This window comes from Peromyscus eremicus, chromosome 5 (genome assembly GCF_949786415.1).
Source record: "Peromyscus eremicus chromosome 5, PerEre_H2_v1, whole genome shotgun sequence".
Classification (NCBI taxonomy): domain Eukaryota; kingdom Metazoa; phylum Chordata; class Mammalia; order Rodentia; family Cricetidae; genus Peromyscus; species Peromyscus eremicus.
In genome coordinates, this window is record NC_081420.1 from 101170456 (window position 1) to 101188943 (window position 18488).

Below are 18488 nucleotides of genomic sequence, written 5' to 3' on the forward strand. Positions count from 1 at the left end.
TACAACAGTACTTAATGTGGAGGGACCTAGGTTTGATTCCTAGCACTAGGATGTTAAAATACAGAGCAATAATACCAGTTTTGGGGAGGTTAGAATAATTCCTTCAGCGTGTGAACATGCCTGTACTGTGTTGTGTGTCACACAGCATCTCCAGGGCTGCTTTATCTGCATCTGTTGAGCAGCAGTTACCCATGGGAACAGAGACCTAACAGTACCACTCACTCCTATCTCAGCACTTGGGAGCTGGAAGCAGGAGAAGCAGGAGTTTAAGGTCGTTCTCTACATAGTGAGTTCAGGGTCTGCCCAAGTTACCGAAACCCTGTCTCAAAACAAAAAAGAAACCAAAACTATAGCCACACTTTGAGCCATAGGGCATGTAGGACCTGTCACCTGACTGGATGGTAGGCCTGATGAGCACTCCTACTTCCTGCCCTGCTGAGGAAAGAAAACAATGAAGAGAGCCTTACCAGAAGTAAGCTCCACTCCCAAAGAACCCCACACCAGAATCAAAATTCAGAAGACTCCAGTAGCTCAAGAAGGGAAAGGGGTTTATTAGATATCTCCGGGACAGGACCAGCAGAGGCTGGGCCCAGTTCTCAGTCGTGAAGGCAGCAATAAAGACCTGCCTGAGTGTCGTCTCTCCTGATGGCAACGCTCTGTGCTCACAGAAGCCATCAGCTCCTGCAAGGTGCAGCTCCAGGTGCACACTTAGGAAGGTGACAGGGATGGCTTTTCCTTCCCCACGGTCAGCTCTCAAGTAGCCAACTTCAGAGGAAAGGAGTGGGAGGGAGCAGGGGCCTGGTGGCTCCCACTCCTAACGCTTCCAGATGAGTTTTCTCTTTATTTATAAACAAGACAGAAATCAAAGCAGCATTAATTTAGGGGAACCAAAGTTAAAAACAAAAAACCAAGAAAAACATATCAGGGCAAGGAGTGTGAGCATCCAGGAGTGAAGTATGCAGAACCAGTGTCCAGGTGTCCTACATGGTGAAGCATCTCTGCAGCTGTGGAGGCCCTTCCATCATCCCACTAGGTTGACAGCCAGGCAGCAGAGGGGTACTAGTGACTTCGGGACTCCAGGCCCTGCCTGGCCACTGGTGGAGGAAGTCCCATGAATTTGCTCCAGTCAAACTCCCAATTTCATTATCAGCATGAAGCTTTAACTCTCCTGTCCAAAGTCCTCAGAGAATTTCTTTACTTTCAGGAGGTCATCTGCATTCACCGTGGGCCGGGTAGTGGCTAAAGACCGGAGCATGTCTGACTGCAGAGACACAAGCATGCAGCTGAAAACAGCTGACTCCAGGTCCTCAGCCCTCCTCTCTAGTGCTGTCTAGATTGACAAGAGGCCTGCCTCTGAGGTCACCCCCAGTGCAGACTGCACATCATCTGAAAGACTACTTCTTCACCCCATAACTCCTCCCTTCCTTCCCATAGCAGCTTCTGTTACCGTAGTCACCCCTGTGCAGACAGCTGCCAGGAGAGCAGTACCACAACTGACAGAACTAGAAGAGCTCTAGACGCTCGGGTCAGACCCCTGTGAAAAGACTTTCACTGGCTCCTTCTGGACTTCCTCTTCCTCTTAGAGGTTTCCAGAGTCTCAGCAAAAACCTCAGCTACCCACCACCCCAAAGGCTTCATACTCTGGGAGGACTATGAGCCAGGACAAGAGGAAGACACTCACTTTTACTCTTAGGCTCAGATTCCCAGTTTTCTGGACTTTCTGGTTCTCTCCCAGTGGGTCACTTACCATGCAGACCACAGGCTCTAAGAGTTTATCACCAGGGACATCCATCCAAGTCATCTCGATGGCCCCTGGATCCCCTGGAGAACATGGGGTCAGAAGATCATCAATCATGACACTAGGGTTGGTGCGGGAAGGGCCACAGACCTGAAACCAAGTAGAGACTGTCAGGGCTGCTGTGGCTGTCCCTGGTAGTAGTGTACGTCAGGACCTAAGGATAGCCTGAAGGAGACACTAGGGTTTCTAGGTCATCAAGGGTGGAGGAGGGCCAAGTTCCTTGAGAACTCAGGTCTGAGGTCTGAAAGATGGCTCAGTGGGTAAAGGCACCTGCCATGCAAACCTGACAGCCGAGTTCCATCTGTGGAACCCATGTGAAAGAGAAGAACCAAGTTCAAACTTGTCCTTTTACCTCCAAAACATGTCATGGCACCCATGCATACTGCCCCCAGCCCCACAGCAGAATTTAAAACAAGACAAATAAGAACCCTCTGGAGGGGCTGGAGAGATGGCTCAGCGGTTAAGAGCACTGACTGTTCTTCCAGAGGATCCAGGTTCAATTCCCAGCACCCACATGGCAGCTCACAACCGTCTGTAACTCTAAGATCTGACACTTCACACAGACATATATGTAAGCAAAACACCAATGCACATAAAATAATAAAAATGAATAAATTAAAAAAAAAAAAAAAAGAACCCTCTGGTGGCAAACACCTGTGACCCCGGCACTTAGCAAGTACAGGCAGGATATCTGAGTTTAGGTTATCTTCAACTACAGGGGAGTTTGATGCTGGCCTGGACTAACTGAAACTGTCTCAGACAAATGAGTTCCAGCTAGTGAGATGGTAAAGGCATCTGTAAGCAAGGCTGATGACCTTGAGTTTGATCTCCCAGATCTATATGACGGAAGAAAAGAACCAACTGAAAGTTACCCTTCGACTTCTGTCTTAACAGAGCAACCCACTCAGCCCTCCAAACTTCTGGAACTCCTAGTGTCTCCAACTATTTGCTAAAGAAGAATCAGCATTTCTCTTGTTGGGTGTCTCCATTACTGCCTTCCCCACACCCAGAACAGTGCTGGCACACAGCAGGAGCCACAGCAGACACACAACAAAGATGTGCCCGAATGAGTGGGCAAGTCCTTCCCACTGCTGTGTCTGGCACTTGGCAAGTGTTTGGTCTGTGTGCCCTGCCATCCAGCACGGGGCTGGCTGCTGTCTTCTGTTCCCTACAGCTGAAGAGCACTACTTTCCAGCAGTACCTGCAAGGAGGGTGTATGGCACAGCTCCAGTCCTAGAGCAAAAGGGTACATAATATCTACCTCTGGGGCCGGGTGGTGGCAGTGCACATCTTTAATTCCAGCACTCGGGAGGCAGAAGCAAGCAGATCTCTGTGAATGTAAAGCCAGCCTGGTCTACAGAGTGAGTTCTAGGACAGCCAGGACTACAGAGAGAAAACCTATCTCACAAAGGAAAAAAAAAAAAAAATCTACCCTTGGTTCTCTCATAGAGAATGTACCTTTAGCAGTCAGGAAGCTAGTAAAAAAAAAAACCAGAGGCCACCCCCACCTCCTGACTGGTGACACTGCCTAACCACTGCTGCCACCAACCTTCTTGAAGTGTGTTGCTGACTGTACTTTTCTAACCGGCTGCATGAGGGAGTCCCGCACGATGATGCTGATGTCTGCTCCTGAGTAGCCTTCTGTCTTCCGGGCCAGCTCGTGGATGTTAGCATCAGTGAGGTTGTGAGGTGTGCTTCCCAGATGTAATCGAAACATCTGGGCGCGGGCCGCTTCCTCTGGCAATGGGATATAAATTCGCTTTTCAAACCTGGAGAGATAGATGCATATCAAACGAGAGCTGATCACAGAATGATGTGAAGGGAAAAGACAGCATGCACATTAAAATGAGTGACCGAGGTCCAATACCCAACTTTACCAAGGGCTCTGCTTGACACACAGACATGGGAGGATTCCAGAGAAACAGGGACGGACAGCTAGCAACAAAATGACCATTGCTAGACAAAGATACCAGCCCTAAGCTCCTAGTTTAGACTCACCTCCTCCTAATGGCTGAATCCAACACCCAGGGTATGTTTGTGGCACCAAGAACAAGAGTCCCATCATTGTTATTTCCCACTCCTGTGGAGAATGGGAGACAAAGAAGCAACTGAAGATGCCTGCAGAGGCAGCAGAACCCATGGGAACTAACCATGTCTTGGGGCTTTCCTGGGTAGAGACCAACAGCACCAGCTGCTCTGGGGGGGATGGAGAGGCAACGTGGCAAAGGCCTCAGAACCCTCTTGGATGCAAGCCCATGTAAGGCTGGCAGAGATGGCATCACAAGTGCCTCTCCTCTATCGTGCCCAGTGCAGCCACATAATGGAGCCCTGGGCTGCCTTGAGGAGGAAGACAGCCCAGGAGTGACAAGGTGGCAGCACACACCCTGCATCTGGACCAAGAACTCCGTTTTGATCCTTCGGGCAGCCTCGCTCTCGTTTTCATTCCGTGACCCGCAGAGGGAGTCCACCTCATCAATGAAGATGATGGAAGGCTTGTGTTGCCTGGCCAACTCAAACAGGTTCTTGACTAGCCTGTGAGAGTGAGAAAGGGGTCAGGACCTGGACACTCCCAAACATGCCCACCCTGAGACCCAGTTGTTACATCCAGTGCCTCTCCCACAGGGAGGCTGAAAATGCTAACAGGGAAAACAGGGCAGACAAGTCCTCCAACAGCAGTGAACCAAGAACTTGCTGTGGCATAGCCTCAAGTCCTGGGAGCTCCATTCACTAGCTCCTTTCCTTTTCTCTGAGCCTCAGTTAATATCAAAGAATGGGTCAGCTTGAGGAATAAGCTAAGCCCATAAAACGCCCCAAAGAGGCACACAACTGCAACTGACTCCCGTAGTCTTGGTGGCACATGTCCGTAACCCCACCACTTAGGAGGTAGTACCAGGAGAAGCAGGTGTTCAGGGCCAGCCTCTGCTACAGAAGGAGTTTGTGACTAGCCTGGGGTACATGAGATCCTGTCTCACAAAACCAAAAGGAAAGCAAACAAAACGATGTATACTCACAAGAGGTTGCTTTCCCTTTCCTTTTCTTTTTTCTTTTTTGGTTTGGTTTTTCGAGACAGGGTTTCTCTGTGTAGCACTGGCCATCCTGGAACTCACTCTGTAGACTAGGCTGGCCTCACACTCAGGGATTCTCCTGCCTCTACCTCTGAGTGCTAGGATTACAGGGGTGCTTCATCTTTTCCAAGTTCCCTGACATCTGTGTATCAGGACAGCATCTCAAGAAGTAAGAGCTTGTTCTCCTGACTCCTATCCCTGGTCATCTGATGGCAGCTTCTCTGGGAAGTGATTTCCAGGGGCCAGGAAGCTGGACTACCAGCAGCTGCCAGAGCACAGCTGACGGCTGACTTACTTCTCACTCTCCCCCAACCACTTAGACATCAGATCCGAGGAGGACACAGAGAAGAAGGTGGAGTTGTTGGCTTCTGTTGCCACGGCCTTGGCCAGGTAGGACTTGCCTGTGCCTGGGGGCCCAAAAAGCAGTATACCTCGCCAAGGGGTACGCTTGCCTGTAATAAAGAATGAACACGAGTCAGCTGTTTCCCCACCGAGAAAAGTTGAAAAGTTGAAGGCAGAGCTGGAGAAGCCAGCACAGGAGGCAGAAGACTCGCCCTACAAGCATGAGGACTACAGTGCAGCTCCCTAGCACCCAGGAAAACACCAGGCCAGAGTGGTGGCCTGCCTGCACCCCAGTATTTGGACAGCAGAGTGAGGGGATCCCTAGAGTAAGCTGCTAGAGTAGCTGAATCATTGCGTAAAGACCCTGCCTCAATATATAAGGTGGAGAGCAACTGAGGAGGATACGTGACACCCTCCTCTGACCTCCATACACATGTACACATACATGCATCCCCACACAGGGAACATTTACATATAATTATGCATGAACATACCATACATACACAATAAATAAATAAAAAGTTGTGGGGCTGGAGAGGTGGCTCAGCAGTTAATAGCACTGGATGTTCTTCCAGAGAACTTAGGCTTGGTCCCAGCACCCACATGGCAGTTCACAACTGTAACTCTAGTTCCAGGGGATCCAACACCCTCTTCTGGCCTTCAAGGGAACTGCATGAATATGGTGCACAGACATACATGCAGGTAAAACACCAATACATATAAAATAAACCCAATCTCAAAACAAAGTTATTGCCCGGGTGGTGGTGGCTCATGCCTTTAATCCCAGCACCTGGCAGGCGGAGCTCTGTGGATTTAAGGGCAGCCTGATGTACAGAGTGAGTTCCAGGACAGCTAAGGATACACAGGGAAACCTATCTTGAAAAAACAAAAACAAAAACAAAATTAAATACAAAGTTATAAAATTTATATAAATGTATAAAATGCAAGGCCCTTAGTCACTGTCAAAACAGAAAGAGAAACTTCTATAAAACCCCTGATTTTAGAAGTAAAGAGAACCAAACACCTGTTGGGAGCTCAGACCTCATCTTGTTAATGACCCCCATGTCCTTAACAAGAATACTGGCCAGCACTGGTTCTTGATCCTGCCTGCTCACTGAGAGCAGTTCAAGTCTCCTGTATCTCAAACGGACCTAGAACTCATGCTGTAGTCAACAATGGCCCTGAACTTCCGATCATCCTGCCTGCCAAGTACTGAGATTACAGGGCTATTATACCAGTACATCCAATTTATGTGGTGCTGAGGATCAAACCCACAGCATTACAAATGTCAGAAAAACTACAAATTAAGCTGTATTCTCAGCCCACAAAAACTTTGTTTTTTTGTTTTTGTTTTTTTTGGGACAGGGTTTCTCTGTGTAACAACCCTGGCTGTCCTGGAACTCCCTTTGTGGATCAGGCTGGCCTCAAATTCACAGAGATCCACACCAAAATGGTTTTGATGCTGGCAAGACACCAGGGAGTTAGGGTCAGGGCAGGGGGAGAGTGCTTGCCTAGGTCCCAGGTTCCATCCCAGCAAGGACAGATACAACATACAAGGCCAGGACATACCCTGTGAGCTGTCTGCTAGGACATGAGGCCACCTACCATCTGTTCTGGACACTTGGGGTGGAACCCCAAGCTACATTCCTCAGGCTGACAGTTTTATACCTGGGCTAGTGGCAACATCCTTTGGTTTGTTTGTTTTCGTTTTTCAAGAAGCGTTTCTCTGTGTCGTTTTGGCTATTGTAGAACTCACTCTGTAGCCCAGGCTGGCCTTGAACTCAAGAGATCTGCCTGCCTCTGCCTCCTGAGTGCTGGGATTAAAGTCATGCACCATGCTACACTCCTTCCTACCTGTGAATAAGTGTGGGAATTTAATTGGCAAAATGACAGCTTCTTTGAGAGCCTCTTTCGCCCCCTCGAGTCCGGCCACATCATTCCACCGTATGTTGGGTTTCTCCATCACAACAGCACCTGCAAGAAGGCCCAGACTGACCCATGAGCACAAGTGGACCCAAAGAGGACCCTTGACACTCCCCTATCGCCGTGGACCTCAGGCCTCTTACCCATCAACTGCTCTTGTAATTTCTTTTTCTCTGGATTATCCCCTTCGCTGTCACTGTCGCTACTAAGAAAGGAAACAGAAGATCAAGTTGGTCCTCCATTCTGAGAGCAAGGAAGGCTAGGGGTGTGTGTGTGTGTGTTCCCAATCCAGCACTGGTGAGGGACAAGCAAGCAGAGATCTTGGAATGTGAGGACCACACTCCTCCAGGAAACACTCATATGCCATCCTTGCTTCTTCATTAAAGGAATAAGGAAAGAGGCAGCCGCCTCCTCCCAAGGGCTGGTGAGTGAAGTGGGCTTCGGCTGGACTTACAGAGCACCAAGGCAAATGGTCAGACTTTTCAGATGGACTCAAAAACAGACAATAGACAACATGTAGTTGTGACCCCAGAGAATTCAAAGGGTGGAGAAAACATCAAGTTTAAAATTAGAATTACTAAGTTTAAAATTACACAGTGAGACCTTGTCTCAAAACAAAACTAAACAAAAGCATTAAAGGAGAATGTGCTCTGATGCCAACAGCCGTCTGCTGCCCATTTCCAGCCTCAGACCTCCTGCTGACCCGTCTCCTGTCCCTTCGCAATCTGTCTGTCACACTCGGGAATCAGACACTGTGGACTGCTTATGAAAGCAGCTGCTGGTGTGTTGTCAGGAGTCCGTAGACACCCTGTAGGAGGGGTACGAGTCCAGGGCAGCCTTAGCATCCAGAATGACAACAACGTGAACACAGGAGCATGCATGTGGGACCCTGGCCCCAGAAGCTGTGTGCTCCAGCACTCACCCCTTGCCCTCACTCTGATTCTCTTTGACTGGCTTCTTGCCATGTTTCTCTTTGTTTCGTAGATAATCTTTCAGCTTCTCTGCTCGGTCTAGGTATTGCACACACTTTGCTCGAATGCTCTCCTTGGCCTTGTCGCTGTGTGCTTCATCTGCAAAACAGAAACCCGGTGTGGCCTCCTAAGTCCAATGTGCCTGCCCCCCCCCCCCCCCCCCCAGGGCACTGCAGCCGGGGACCCTGAGAGTGACTCACATTTGATAGCGTGGAGGAAGTACTCCACAGCATGCTGGTAGAGTCGGAGCGCCTCCTCGTAGTTCTTGGCTTTGTCCTCTTCTGTGGCTTTTGTCACCAGATCGATGGCTTTCTGGAAAAGCAGAGCATATAGCTCAGTGCTCCCCATGGGATCCAAAGAGCCTTTGGGGTCACGAGCAGCAGAATGAGATGAGATGAGAGTTAGTACCAGGCCTGTGGCTTTGTTGGTGGCAGGCCATTATGTTGTTCTACTTTCCTGACACCAACTAGAAGAGCTTGAAAAGACGGCTGTCGCCGGGCAGTGGTGGCGCACGCCTTTAATCCCAGCACTTGGGAGGCAGAGGCAGGCAGATCTCTGTGAGTTTGAAGCCAGCCTGGGCTACAGAGTGAGTTCCAGGAGAGGCGCAAAGCTACACAGAGAAACCCTGTCTCAAAAAATCGAAAAAATAAACAAACGAAAGACAGCTGTCCTTCCTAGGGAGCTTAATGGTCAGAAGCCACCCCTTCCTCCATTCTGTTCTGGAGCTTGGCAAATGGAAACTGACTAATGTCTGGGGTTGGGACTCCAGGGGCAGGCCCATGGAGCAAGCCCACATTCTATGTCACCTCCCCAAGAGAAACATGGACTGGCTCTTGGAGCTCAACAAAGCCAGAAGCCATACTTGGCCAGGGGCTAAAAAGACGCAGCCAGCTAAGAAAGTCCTTCATGGACCTGATCATTTCAATCTAATCGATTTAGAGATAGCTCTAGCCCTCTCTACTGCCCAGATCACTCTAGGTTCAGGAGAGAATTTTCCTGAACTGTGTAGAGCTGACGCCTGAGACGGGGCTCAACCACACTACAAGCTCCAGGAACAAAGTGCCAATGGAGGGGAACTGCCTTCTGGCTCCCTAAGACTCTCCGAGTGATGTCTTTTGGAGTCTCAAAGGCTCTGCAGGCCCATGCTCCCAGCTGAACTGGAGGCCCTATACAGCCAATTTCAAAGCCTGCAGCTTCCCCAATCGGCAAAGCCTGGCCAGAATTCTCCTCCATCTGGTGTGGCACTAGCCGCCTGGCAGGCAGATCCACTGCAGACCCTGCTTCGGCCACAGCCAACAATAACCTCCTGACCAGCTCTTGGCAGGGCCGGGGCATTTGTTTAGCCATCCTCTCTGTAAGAAAATGCACACAGACAGCTGTGTGAGACGGCCAGGCTGGGGTGACAGACTACATGAGAGGAACTCACTAGAAGGACGAACAGGAAAAGTGAGAGTGTGGATGACGGTCACCTTCGATCCCCGCTGTCTACACACTGCAAGGCCAGCGCTGAACTACCTTGCAGGTGAACATACTAGTCTCCCCGGCAGCTCCTTAGAGCCACAAGACAGTACCTGGTCTTGGTGGCTTCTTTTCTCTACAGTCAACACCATCAGCTCTTTGGACTTTCCACTCAGTATGACTTGCTTGGTCTCCCCTTTTAAAACGGGGGAGAGAGGGAAGGATCAGGGCTGCTGAGATGGCTCAGTGGGTAAAATCACTAGCTGTGAAAACCTGAAGCCCTGAGTTCAATTCCTAGAACCCATGCAGGAAGGAGACACCTAATTCCTGAGGAGACCCCACACTCAAGGAGAACTTACTACTCCTGCGAGTTGTTCTTCCACCTTCACACGAATAAATAATGCACAAAATTAAAACATAAGGTAAGAAAGACAGTCCAGCAGTTCCACCCTACACAAAATAAAACAAAATAAATACTACGGAAAGACGGCTCCGTGTTCAAAGGGACTTGCAGCTCTTCGTTTTGTTTTGAGACAGGGTTTCTTTTTTTTTTTTTTGGAGACAGGGTTTCTCTGTGTAGCTTTGCGCCTTTCCTGGAACTCACTTGGTAGCCCAGGCTGGCCTTGAACTCAGAGATCCGCCTGGCTCTGCCTCCCGAGTGCTGGGATTAAAGGCGTGCGCCACCACCGCCCGGCGAGACAGGGTTTCTTACATAGCTCTGACTGGCCTGGAACTCTGACTGTAAGTGAGCTTGGCCTCTGCCTCCAGAAAGGTGCTAAAATACAGGGTTATGCCACCAAGCCTGACTGCGCTTGCTGTTCTGCAGAGGATGTGGGTTTGAGTTCTAGCACCCATGTGGTAGCTCACAACTGTCTGTAACTCCAGTTCTAAGGGATCGACACCTCCTTCTGGACTCTGGGGGCACCAGGCATGCAACGAGGTACACATATATACAGGCAGGCAAAACACATGTACAAAAATTAAAAAAATAAGGTGGGCGGTGGTGGAACACACCTTTAATCCCAGCACTCGGGAGGCAGAGGCAGGCGGATCTCTGTGAGTTCAAGGCCAGCCTGGTCTACAGAGCGAGATCCAGGACAGGCACCAAAACTGCACGAAGAAACCCTGTCTCGGGAAAAAAGAAAACTACAAAAATCAAGTGGAGGCTCAGAACAGTCTCTGGGCTTCCCTGTCCCCACAGCGCAGAGCAGGCCCGTCTCATCCCTGCTGCCCACCGTCAGGACACCTACTGGTGCACTGCGTAGTTCTGGCAACCAATGCTGTCTCTCAGTTGAAGGAGATCTTAGTTTCAAAGGAGAGAAACAGCTTCGCATAGCTGAAGTGAGGTGACAGATTACAATGCCAGCCCTGCCACGTCTCTAGTGACACCATGGCAAAGGCTGAGATGGAGGAGCAACAAGGTGTGCTAGCAGGGACCGACAGACTTTTTCTATGACAGCCCAGGCAGCAGGTATGTTAGGTTCTGTGGGCCATATAGTATCTGCAGCACACAAGTAGCCACAGACAGTATATAAAAGAATGAGCTGGGATGTCATCCAATAAAACTTTATTTATAGGCTCCAAAATCTGAATTTCAAATTATGTCATGAAAGGCCCCCAAGCCATTTAAACAATGTAAAAGATTGTGACATTAAGTTAAGGCAGCCAAGTCAGTCACAGAGAACCACACACTGTAGGAGTCTATTTAAAGAAAATCTCAGCTGGGTGGTGGTGCACATCTTTAATCCCAGCACTTGTGAGGCTGAGGCACGTAGATCAGCCAGGGCTACACGGAGAAACTTTGTCTCAAAAAAAACAAAAAACAAAAAACAAAAAACAAAAAAACAAACAGACACCAAGCTGAAACTGACCTGCCAACTAGATTTCATAGTGCTAGAAGGTGCTACATGGGTCCCTGGGGGAGAAAAGACATATATAGAATCCCTGAAGTCAACCACACTTGCTATAATACTGACCTGCTCGGCAAGCTGTGCTCACCAGTGGCACAAAGGTTATGGGGTACTCAGTGTGTTTGGCTTGGACCAAGACCTGCTCTATAGGAGGGAATTCAGGACTGGTACTGTAAACCTGCTCAGAAGCACACGGCTCAGGAACCACAGGCCCTAGAGAAGAACCTATCACTGTTGTTTTGTTAGATGACATGTTGTTGAACTGTCTTCTAAATATTTATGCTTATATCCACAGATATAACCTAGGCCAGAGAAGCTTCTCTCTCCGCAGTGGTTAGCAGTTAATGCAGACTCATAACAGAGTAAGTGTCTACTGAGGACTCAGCCCTAAGTGGAACACCTATATCAACACTTGTCCTCAAGGCTAAAGGAAGAACTTCGAAGAGAGCAAGGAAAGAGCGAGCCAGAGGATGTGGAGGAGTGCTGTAAAGTGCTGTCTTTGGAATAACATGGCCACAGCAGCTATGGTTACCTGTAAAGAGCATTCAGCACTTAAGAAGCACTAACTGGACTCAGTGGGTTATTACTAAAGAAAGGAGAGGAGAGAGGACACAGAAGGGGTGGGGGGTGTGTTGGCAGCCTGAGGGGATCGAGGAAGGAGTTGGGGGCTCCTGGTGGGAGCTGGAAGTGCACAGGACCAAGATGCATTGTTTACATATATGAAATGCCAAAGAATAAAAGAAATTCCATAAGGAAAAAAACAAAATAAACAAGCAAAACTGCTTACTACCAGGCCTGACAACCTGAGTTCAACATCCAAAAGGCAAGAACCAACTCCTGAAAGTTCTCCTCTGACCTCACCACACAGGCAGTGGAATGGGTGTGCTGGCACTGGCATACTAGTACACATACACACACCATACATACACAGACACACATAATGATAACATCAATAAAGTGTCTAGAATAGGCAACTCCACAGACAGTGTGTGCTACATGGGACAGAATGGCTGGGGAACTATGGCTGACGGCATAGAGTTTCTTTGGTGATGATACAAACCTCTAAAAGCACTGAATGGTACTCTTTCAATGAGTGTACTGAATAGCACGAGGGCTCGATCTACTAAAACTGTTTCAAAAAAAGCCACAAAAGACATTCTTGGTCCATAGGTAGTGCTAACACTGGCCAGACAGGTGGGATCGGGCTGAAGTTGGCTTAATCCCTAGTAAACAGACAGATAAGAATTCTGCCGGTGGATGGTGGGTTCTGCCTCTGGATTCCATCTAGTTCCAAACCTTGTCCTCCAACTGATTCCCACTCCTGTATCTCCATCTGGAGCAGCCATCCCAATCCCCCTCTCCAACAGGTATGTGAAAGCCACCTACGCTTTGATGCTCTGAGTAAAGTCCCTTCCTTCATGAAGTATTACTTGGTTCCACCTAAGCACTGACTTTTATTTGTAAAGGCTTACCGAGCACATGATGTGCTGAACCTATGTTAAAAACGCTTTCCCTTGAATTATTCAATCTCGGGCCGTCTGACAACCACCCTACAAGGGCACTGCCCCTTTTACTGATGAGGAAACCAACATTCCAAGATCAAAAACCTAGGCACGCTAGTGAGTGGCAGGGCTGGGATTTAAACCCAAGCCTGAGGCCTGAACGTTGTTTACGCTGACAGCTCTAGAATGAGCCCTTCCTTCATTCGGGCGGCGCCACCCCAGCATCGCCCGGCACGATCTAGGGAATGAATGAAGGGTGGCTGGCCGAGAAACCGGGGACTCGTTGGCAGAAGGTCAAGGGGCAGCCAGGGCGCGTTGCAGGAACGAGTGAGCGGTGTTCCCGGAGCGACCTGCCGGACCCGGGCGCGCTCCGGGGGAGGCGGCGCCGCTGCAAGGCAGCAGTTCAGCCCCGCCTGCGCGTAGCAAGATCGGGGCCACGCCGGTTCGGCCTGGGCCGGGGCCCGGTGGAGACATCCCTTGGGCTCCGAGCGTGGGAGAAGCGGCAGCACGGGTGGGACGAGGCGGCCCTATCGGGACCGCCAGGCCGGGCTCCGAGGAGGCCGCCGCCCGCCCGCTCAGCGGCCCGCAGGCCCTGCCGTCTTGGGCCTCCGCGGTCGCGCCGCGCCCAGGTACCTGGAGGGTTGACGTTGTCATTTCATCTCCTGGGTCCGCCCCACTCCCCGCGGCGCTGCTTGCGGCCTCGGTCCGGCCCGGAGGAGCCGAGGTGATGGGCCCGGCGCTGGGAGCCCGGCTAGTCGGCGTTCGGCGCGGGCACGACAGCCACTAGCAGCCGGAGCCTAGTCCGAGGGTGAGCGAGGAGCGCGGCCCAGAGCGGCCCAGCCCGAGCTACGCGGCTGCCACCCAGCGGCCATGGCCCGGAACTGCAGGCATCTCTCCTCCAAGAGGGGAGGGGCCTGTCGGGGGCGGGGCCTGGTGGGATCCCGGTGAGGGGCGAGGCCGAGGCTTAGGAAGACCTGAGTAAGAGGCGGGGCCTAGCGAGGGTGAGAATGGAGGGGCGGGGAGGGGAGGAAACCTGGGTGAGGGGTGGGGCCGGAAGGGGCGGGGCCTGGTGGGATCCGGGTGAGAGGCGGGGCTGGAAACCTGAGGGGCGGGGCCGGACAAGGGCAACGCTGGGACGCTCAGAGTGCTTGTAAGGGCCGGAGTGGGGCGGGACGGAGCAGGGCGGAGCTTGGAGGACAGGGCAGTGAGAGGCGGGGCGGAAGGACCTTGCAGAATCAGGACCCCACTTGAGTTAGTATCACCAGAAAAGTAAATTTTTCTAAATTCCTGGAGCTGTGTTTTCTGGCTATTAAATAGGTTATGATAATATAATGATATATTGGGCTGGAGAGATGGCTCAGAGGTTAAGAGCACTGACTGCTCTTCCAGAGGTCCTGAGTTCAATTCCCAGCAACCACATGGTGGCTCACAACCATCTGTAATGAGATCTGATGCCCTCTTCTGGTGTGCAGGCATACATGCTGTATACATAATAAATAGATAAATCTTTAAAAAAAAAAAAAAAAAAGAATATAATGATATATTAGCTTTTACCTCGTCGGGCTTTAGCTCCTGTACACTCAATGAATGCTACACTGTGGCTCTATCCCTGGTAACTGTTCTGCTACAATGACTCCGCCAGTTTTGTGATTGTTTTTATTTTTGTTTATTTTTGTCTTGTTTTTCGAGACGAGGTTTCCCTGTGTAACCCTGGCTGTCGTGGAACTCACTCTGTAGACCAGGCTGGCCTCAAACTCAGAGATCCACTTGCCTTTGCCTCCGAGTGTTGGGATTGAAGGCGTGCGCCATCACTGCCAGGCTTGTGCTAATTTTTGAATGTTAACCTTTCTGGCCAGAGATATGGCTTAATAGGTAAAAGAACTTGTGCACAGGCCTAATGATCTAAAACGTCTCTAATTCCCACCAGACTGGAAGGAAAGAACTGACTTCTTAGAGTTGTCTTCTGATGTCCACACTCCCCGCCCACCCAATTAACTAACTAACTAAATGTAAATTTTTATTTCAAAACGTTAACCTTTCCACCTTTCTTTTAGGAAACTGGTATTTTGTTCATTTTGTTTTTGTGGTACTTGTAATTGAACTCGGGGCCTCTCTCAGCAATACCATTGTGCCAACCCACAGCACTGAAAAGTTCCTTCTCTCTCTCTCTCTCTCTCTCTCTCTCTCTCTCTCTCTCTCTCTCTCTCTCTCTCTCTTCCCCAGGCACATTCTTATGGTGCCAAGTATGGTCTCCTCAAATTCAGTAGAAAGCTGAGGATGACCTTGAATTTCTGAACCTCCTGCCTCTATCTCCTGTACCTGCTGTCATATGTGTGTGTGTGTGTGTGTGTGTGTGTATGTGTATGGTGATATTTTATTTGTACTGAAATGTGATTTTATTTGTATGTTAATAAAGTTGCCTGGGGGTCAGAGCAAGCCACAGCAGAAGCCGGGTGGTGGTGGTGCACACCTTTAATCCAAATCACATGACAGACAGATCTCGGTGTGTTCAAGGATACAGCCAGCATGGAGACACACTCACATGACAGACAGATCTCGGTGTGTTCAAGGATACAGCCAGCATGGAGACACATGCCTTTAATCTTAATACCAACCATAGACGACCTGGAGGTCTGTATAGACAGGCAGTGACAAGGAGGTCATGTGGTTGGGTTTACAACCAATGAGAAGGCAGAACAGAAAGTCAATAAAAAGACAGATACACAAGAAGTAGGTCTCTTGCTGAGGGGAAGGACAGCAGCAGCAGTGAAGGGTAAGAAAGGGTTTTTAGCTCTTAGCTATTGCTCTGACCTCTTGGGCACCACGGTAGCCATTTGTTCCGAGGACTTGGGGATGGACTGAATATAGGCTACAGGGGAAGCTGACAGGGACGACCGATCCCTAGGATGGCTGGGCTACTTAGATGAAGATGCCGCATTGAGATGGGGGCGTGCAGCAGAGAATGAGGAGGCTTTGAGACACTTTTGAAATACCCCTATAAAAATATCCAGTGGGTTGGCCGGGCATGGTGATGCGTGCCTTTAATCCCAGCACTTGGGAGGCAGAGGCAGGTGGATCTCTGTAAATTCGAGGTCAGTTTGGTCTACAAAGCAAGTTCTAAGACAGCTAGAAAAAAAATCCAATGGGGTTTTCAGAATTTTAGGGTGGCAGAGGCATTAGGCACAGCTTCCCACTGTCACCCTCAGCAGCCTTAGGGGGTCCCCTAGACTTTTGTTCCCCTTGACACGGACCAAACCAGAATCGTGGCATCAATGCAAAAAAGGGATTTTAGGGCCAGTCAGTTTCTGAAACAAAGTTGGGCTCAATAAAGATACAGAAATATTTTAACAAATATTTATTTTTGGAGGGATCGGGGGAGAGAGTACAGGGAGAAACGACTGGAATTGGAGGGCATTTTGGGGACAATGTGGAAAGGTAGAGCAGTAGGAACTCCCAGGATTCCGTAAGAGTGACCCGAGCGAGGATTCCTAGTCAAAGAGGATACAGAGCCTGAGCTGTGTAGTAGGAATCTTAAAAGTTCTTATTAATAAAATCAAACCTGAGCCAGGTATTGGGGTGAACACTGGAAGATCAAAGAACCAGAACAAGCCGCAGCTACCTCACCTGGCCAACTTCTCAGCTGATCTTGTTTCCTCAGACTGGAAGCCTCTGCGTTCTCATATCCAAATGGGTCTCAGCTGAACTACTGTTCGAAAGCCTGAAAGCTTAACCAGCCAAATGCTTCTAGTTTCTGGTCCTCATGCCTTATATACCTTTCTGCTTTCTACCACTACTCCCTGGGATTAAAGGCATGTGTCACCATGCCTGGCCATTTCCAATGTGGCCTTGAACTCACAGAGATCCAGAGGGATTTCTACCTCTGGAGTGCTAGGATTAAAGGTGTGAGTGCCACCATTTTCTAGCCTTTGTATCTAGTGGCTTTTCTGTTCTCTGACCCCAGATAAGTTTATTAGGGTGCACAATATTTTGGGAAACACAATACTACCACAGAGCTGCCATCTTCGGTAACCAGGCAATTCTCAATGGGGAAACTGGGACACCAACCCACACACAAGACCTTCGATCTGTCCTGCCTGCAAGATGTGCTGGGGCAATAGAGGTACAGAACTTGTGGGAGTGGCCAACCAATGACTGGTCTAATTTGAGGCCCACGCCACAAGAGGAAGCCATGCCAGACACTGCCTGGATGGCCAGGAACCAGAAGCTGAACAGCCCAGAGACCTAGGATAGGGAAAAAATAATCAGTAAAATGATTCCTAATGATGTTCTGCTATACTCATGGATCGGTGCTTAGCCCAATCATCATCAGAGCGGCTTCCTCCAGCAGCTGATGGGAGCAGATGCAGAGACCCACAGCCAAACATTAGGCGGAGAGAGAGCCCAAATTGGAGATCTCCATCAGGTCCTTCCCTTGGAGCTCAGGGAATCCCCCTGGAAGAAGGGGGTTGGGAATTGTAGGAGCCAGATGGGTTGAGGACACCAGGAGAACGTGGCCCATAGAATCCACTAAGCAGGACTCACAGAGACTGAAGCGGCAACCATCCCTGCATGGGTCTGCACTGGGCCCTCTGCATATATGCTATGGTTGTTAGCTTGGTGTTTTGTGGGACTCCTAACAGTGTGGTTGATATCCCTGGGAGGCCTACTCTTTTCTAAAGAGAAAGGGAGGAGAGTGGAACTGGGGGAGAGTTGAGCTGGGGGCTGGGGGCTGGTGGAGGGAGGGGAGACTGTGGTCGGGATGTATTGTATATGAGGAGAATAAAAAAGGATATATTTATGTGTATATTTGTGTGAATATATGCCACCTGTGTGTGGGAATCTGTGGCGGGCAGAGGAGGATGACAGATCCCCTGGAACTGGAGTCACAGGCAGCTGTGAGTTGCCATGTGGATGCTGGGAACCAAAGTCATGTTCTGAGGAAGAGCAGCAAGGGCTTTGAACCCCGGAGCCATCTCTTCAGTCCTACAACAAAGATATTTAAATGTAGGTTTAAATATGAGAGTTTAGGGAACGTGAGGTGCTCAGAAGGAAGTAAGACACAAGAGCGTGAGTGTGGGCCTCTCAAAGAGTTGCTCACCCACTGTGATGGCTCAGGAGGTTAAGGTGCCTGTCACCAAGCCTGATGACCTGAATCCCATGTCCTGGACCCATGGTGGAAGGAGAGAATCAATTCCAGCAAGCTGTGTTCTGACCTCCACACCCACGCTGTTGTACATACACACACGCACATGCACACACAGAGATTAAAGAAGAGTCTTAGAAAGTAAGACCTTAAGGGCAGATACAGACTCCCCAAAGGAGAGTCATTCCTCACTGTTGTTATGTAACCACACACAGGATTGTTGGTAGGGACTGAATTATCTTTAAAAGACGACAAGGGAGGCCACAGGGCCACTCTAGAGGGCACTGGGCAGGATTATAGATAAAATCCCCAGAAGTAGGGATCCATCTTTCCTGCAAGCAAAGATTATCAGGTGTTGTCTGGGTAAAGGCAAGAG

General features: G+C 49.8%; 1 protein-coding gene across 1 annotated transcript; it reads right to left on the reverse strand.

The window, feature by feature from the left end:
* Positions 1–531: 531 nt before the first annotated feature.
* Vps4a (vacuolar protein sorting 4 homolog A) lies at positions 532–13866 on the reverse strand. The gene is made up of 11 exons (XM_059264058.1): positions 13603–13866; positions 8300–8411; positions 8051–8198; positions 7272–7333; positions 7060–7179; positions 5159–5315; positions 4182–4330; positions 3797–3878; positions 3348–3567; positions 1748–1888; positions 532–1261 (listed from the first exon to the last, which is right to left on the reverse strand). Exons 1-11 carry the CDS (start codon positions 13621–13623, stop codon positions 1160–1162), a joined length of 1314 nt encoding a protein of 437 aa, XP_059120041.1. The 5' UTR covers positions 13624–13866; the 3' UTR covers positions 532–1159.
* Between the last annotated feature and the right edge of the window lie 4622 nt (positions 13867–18488).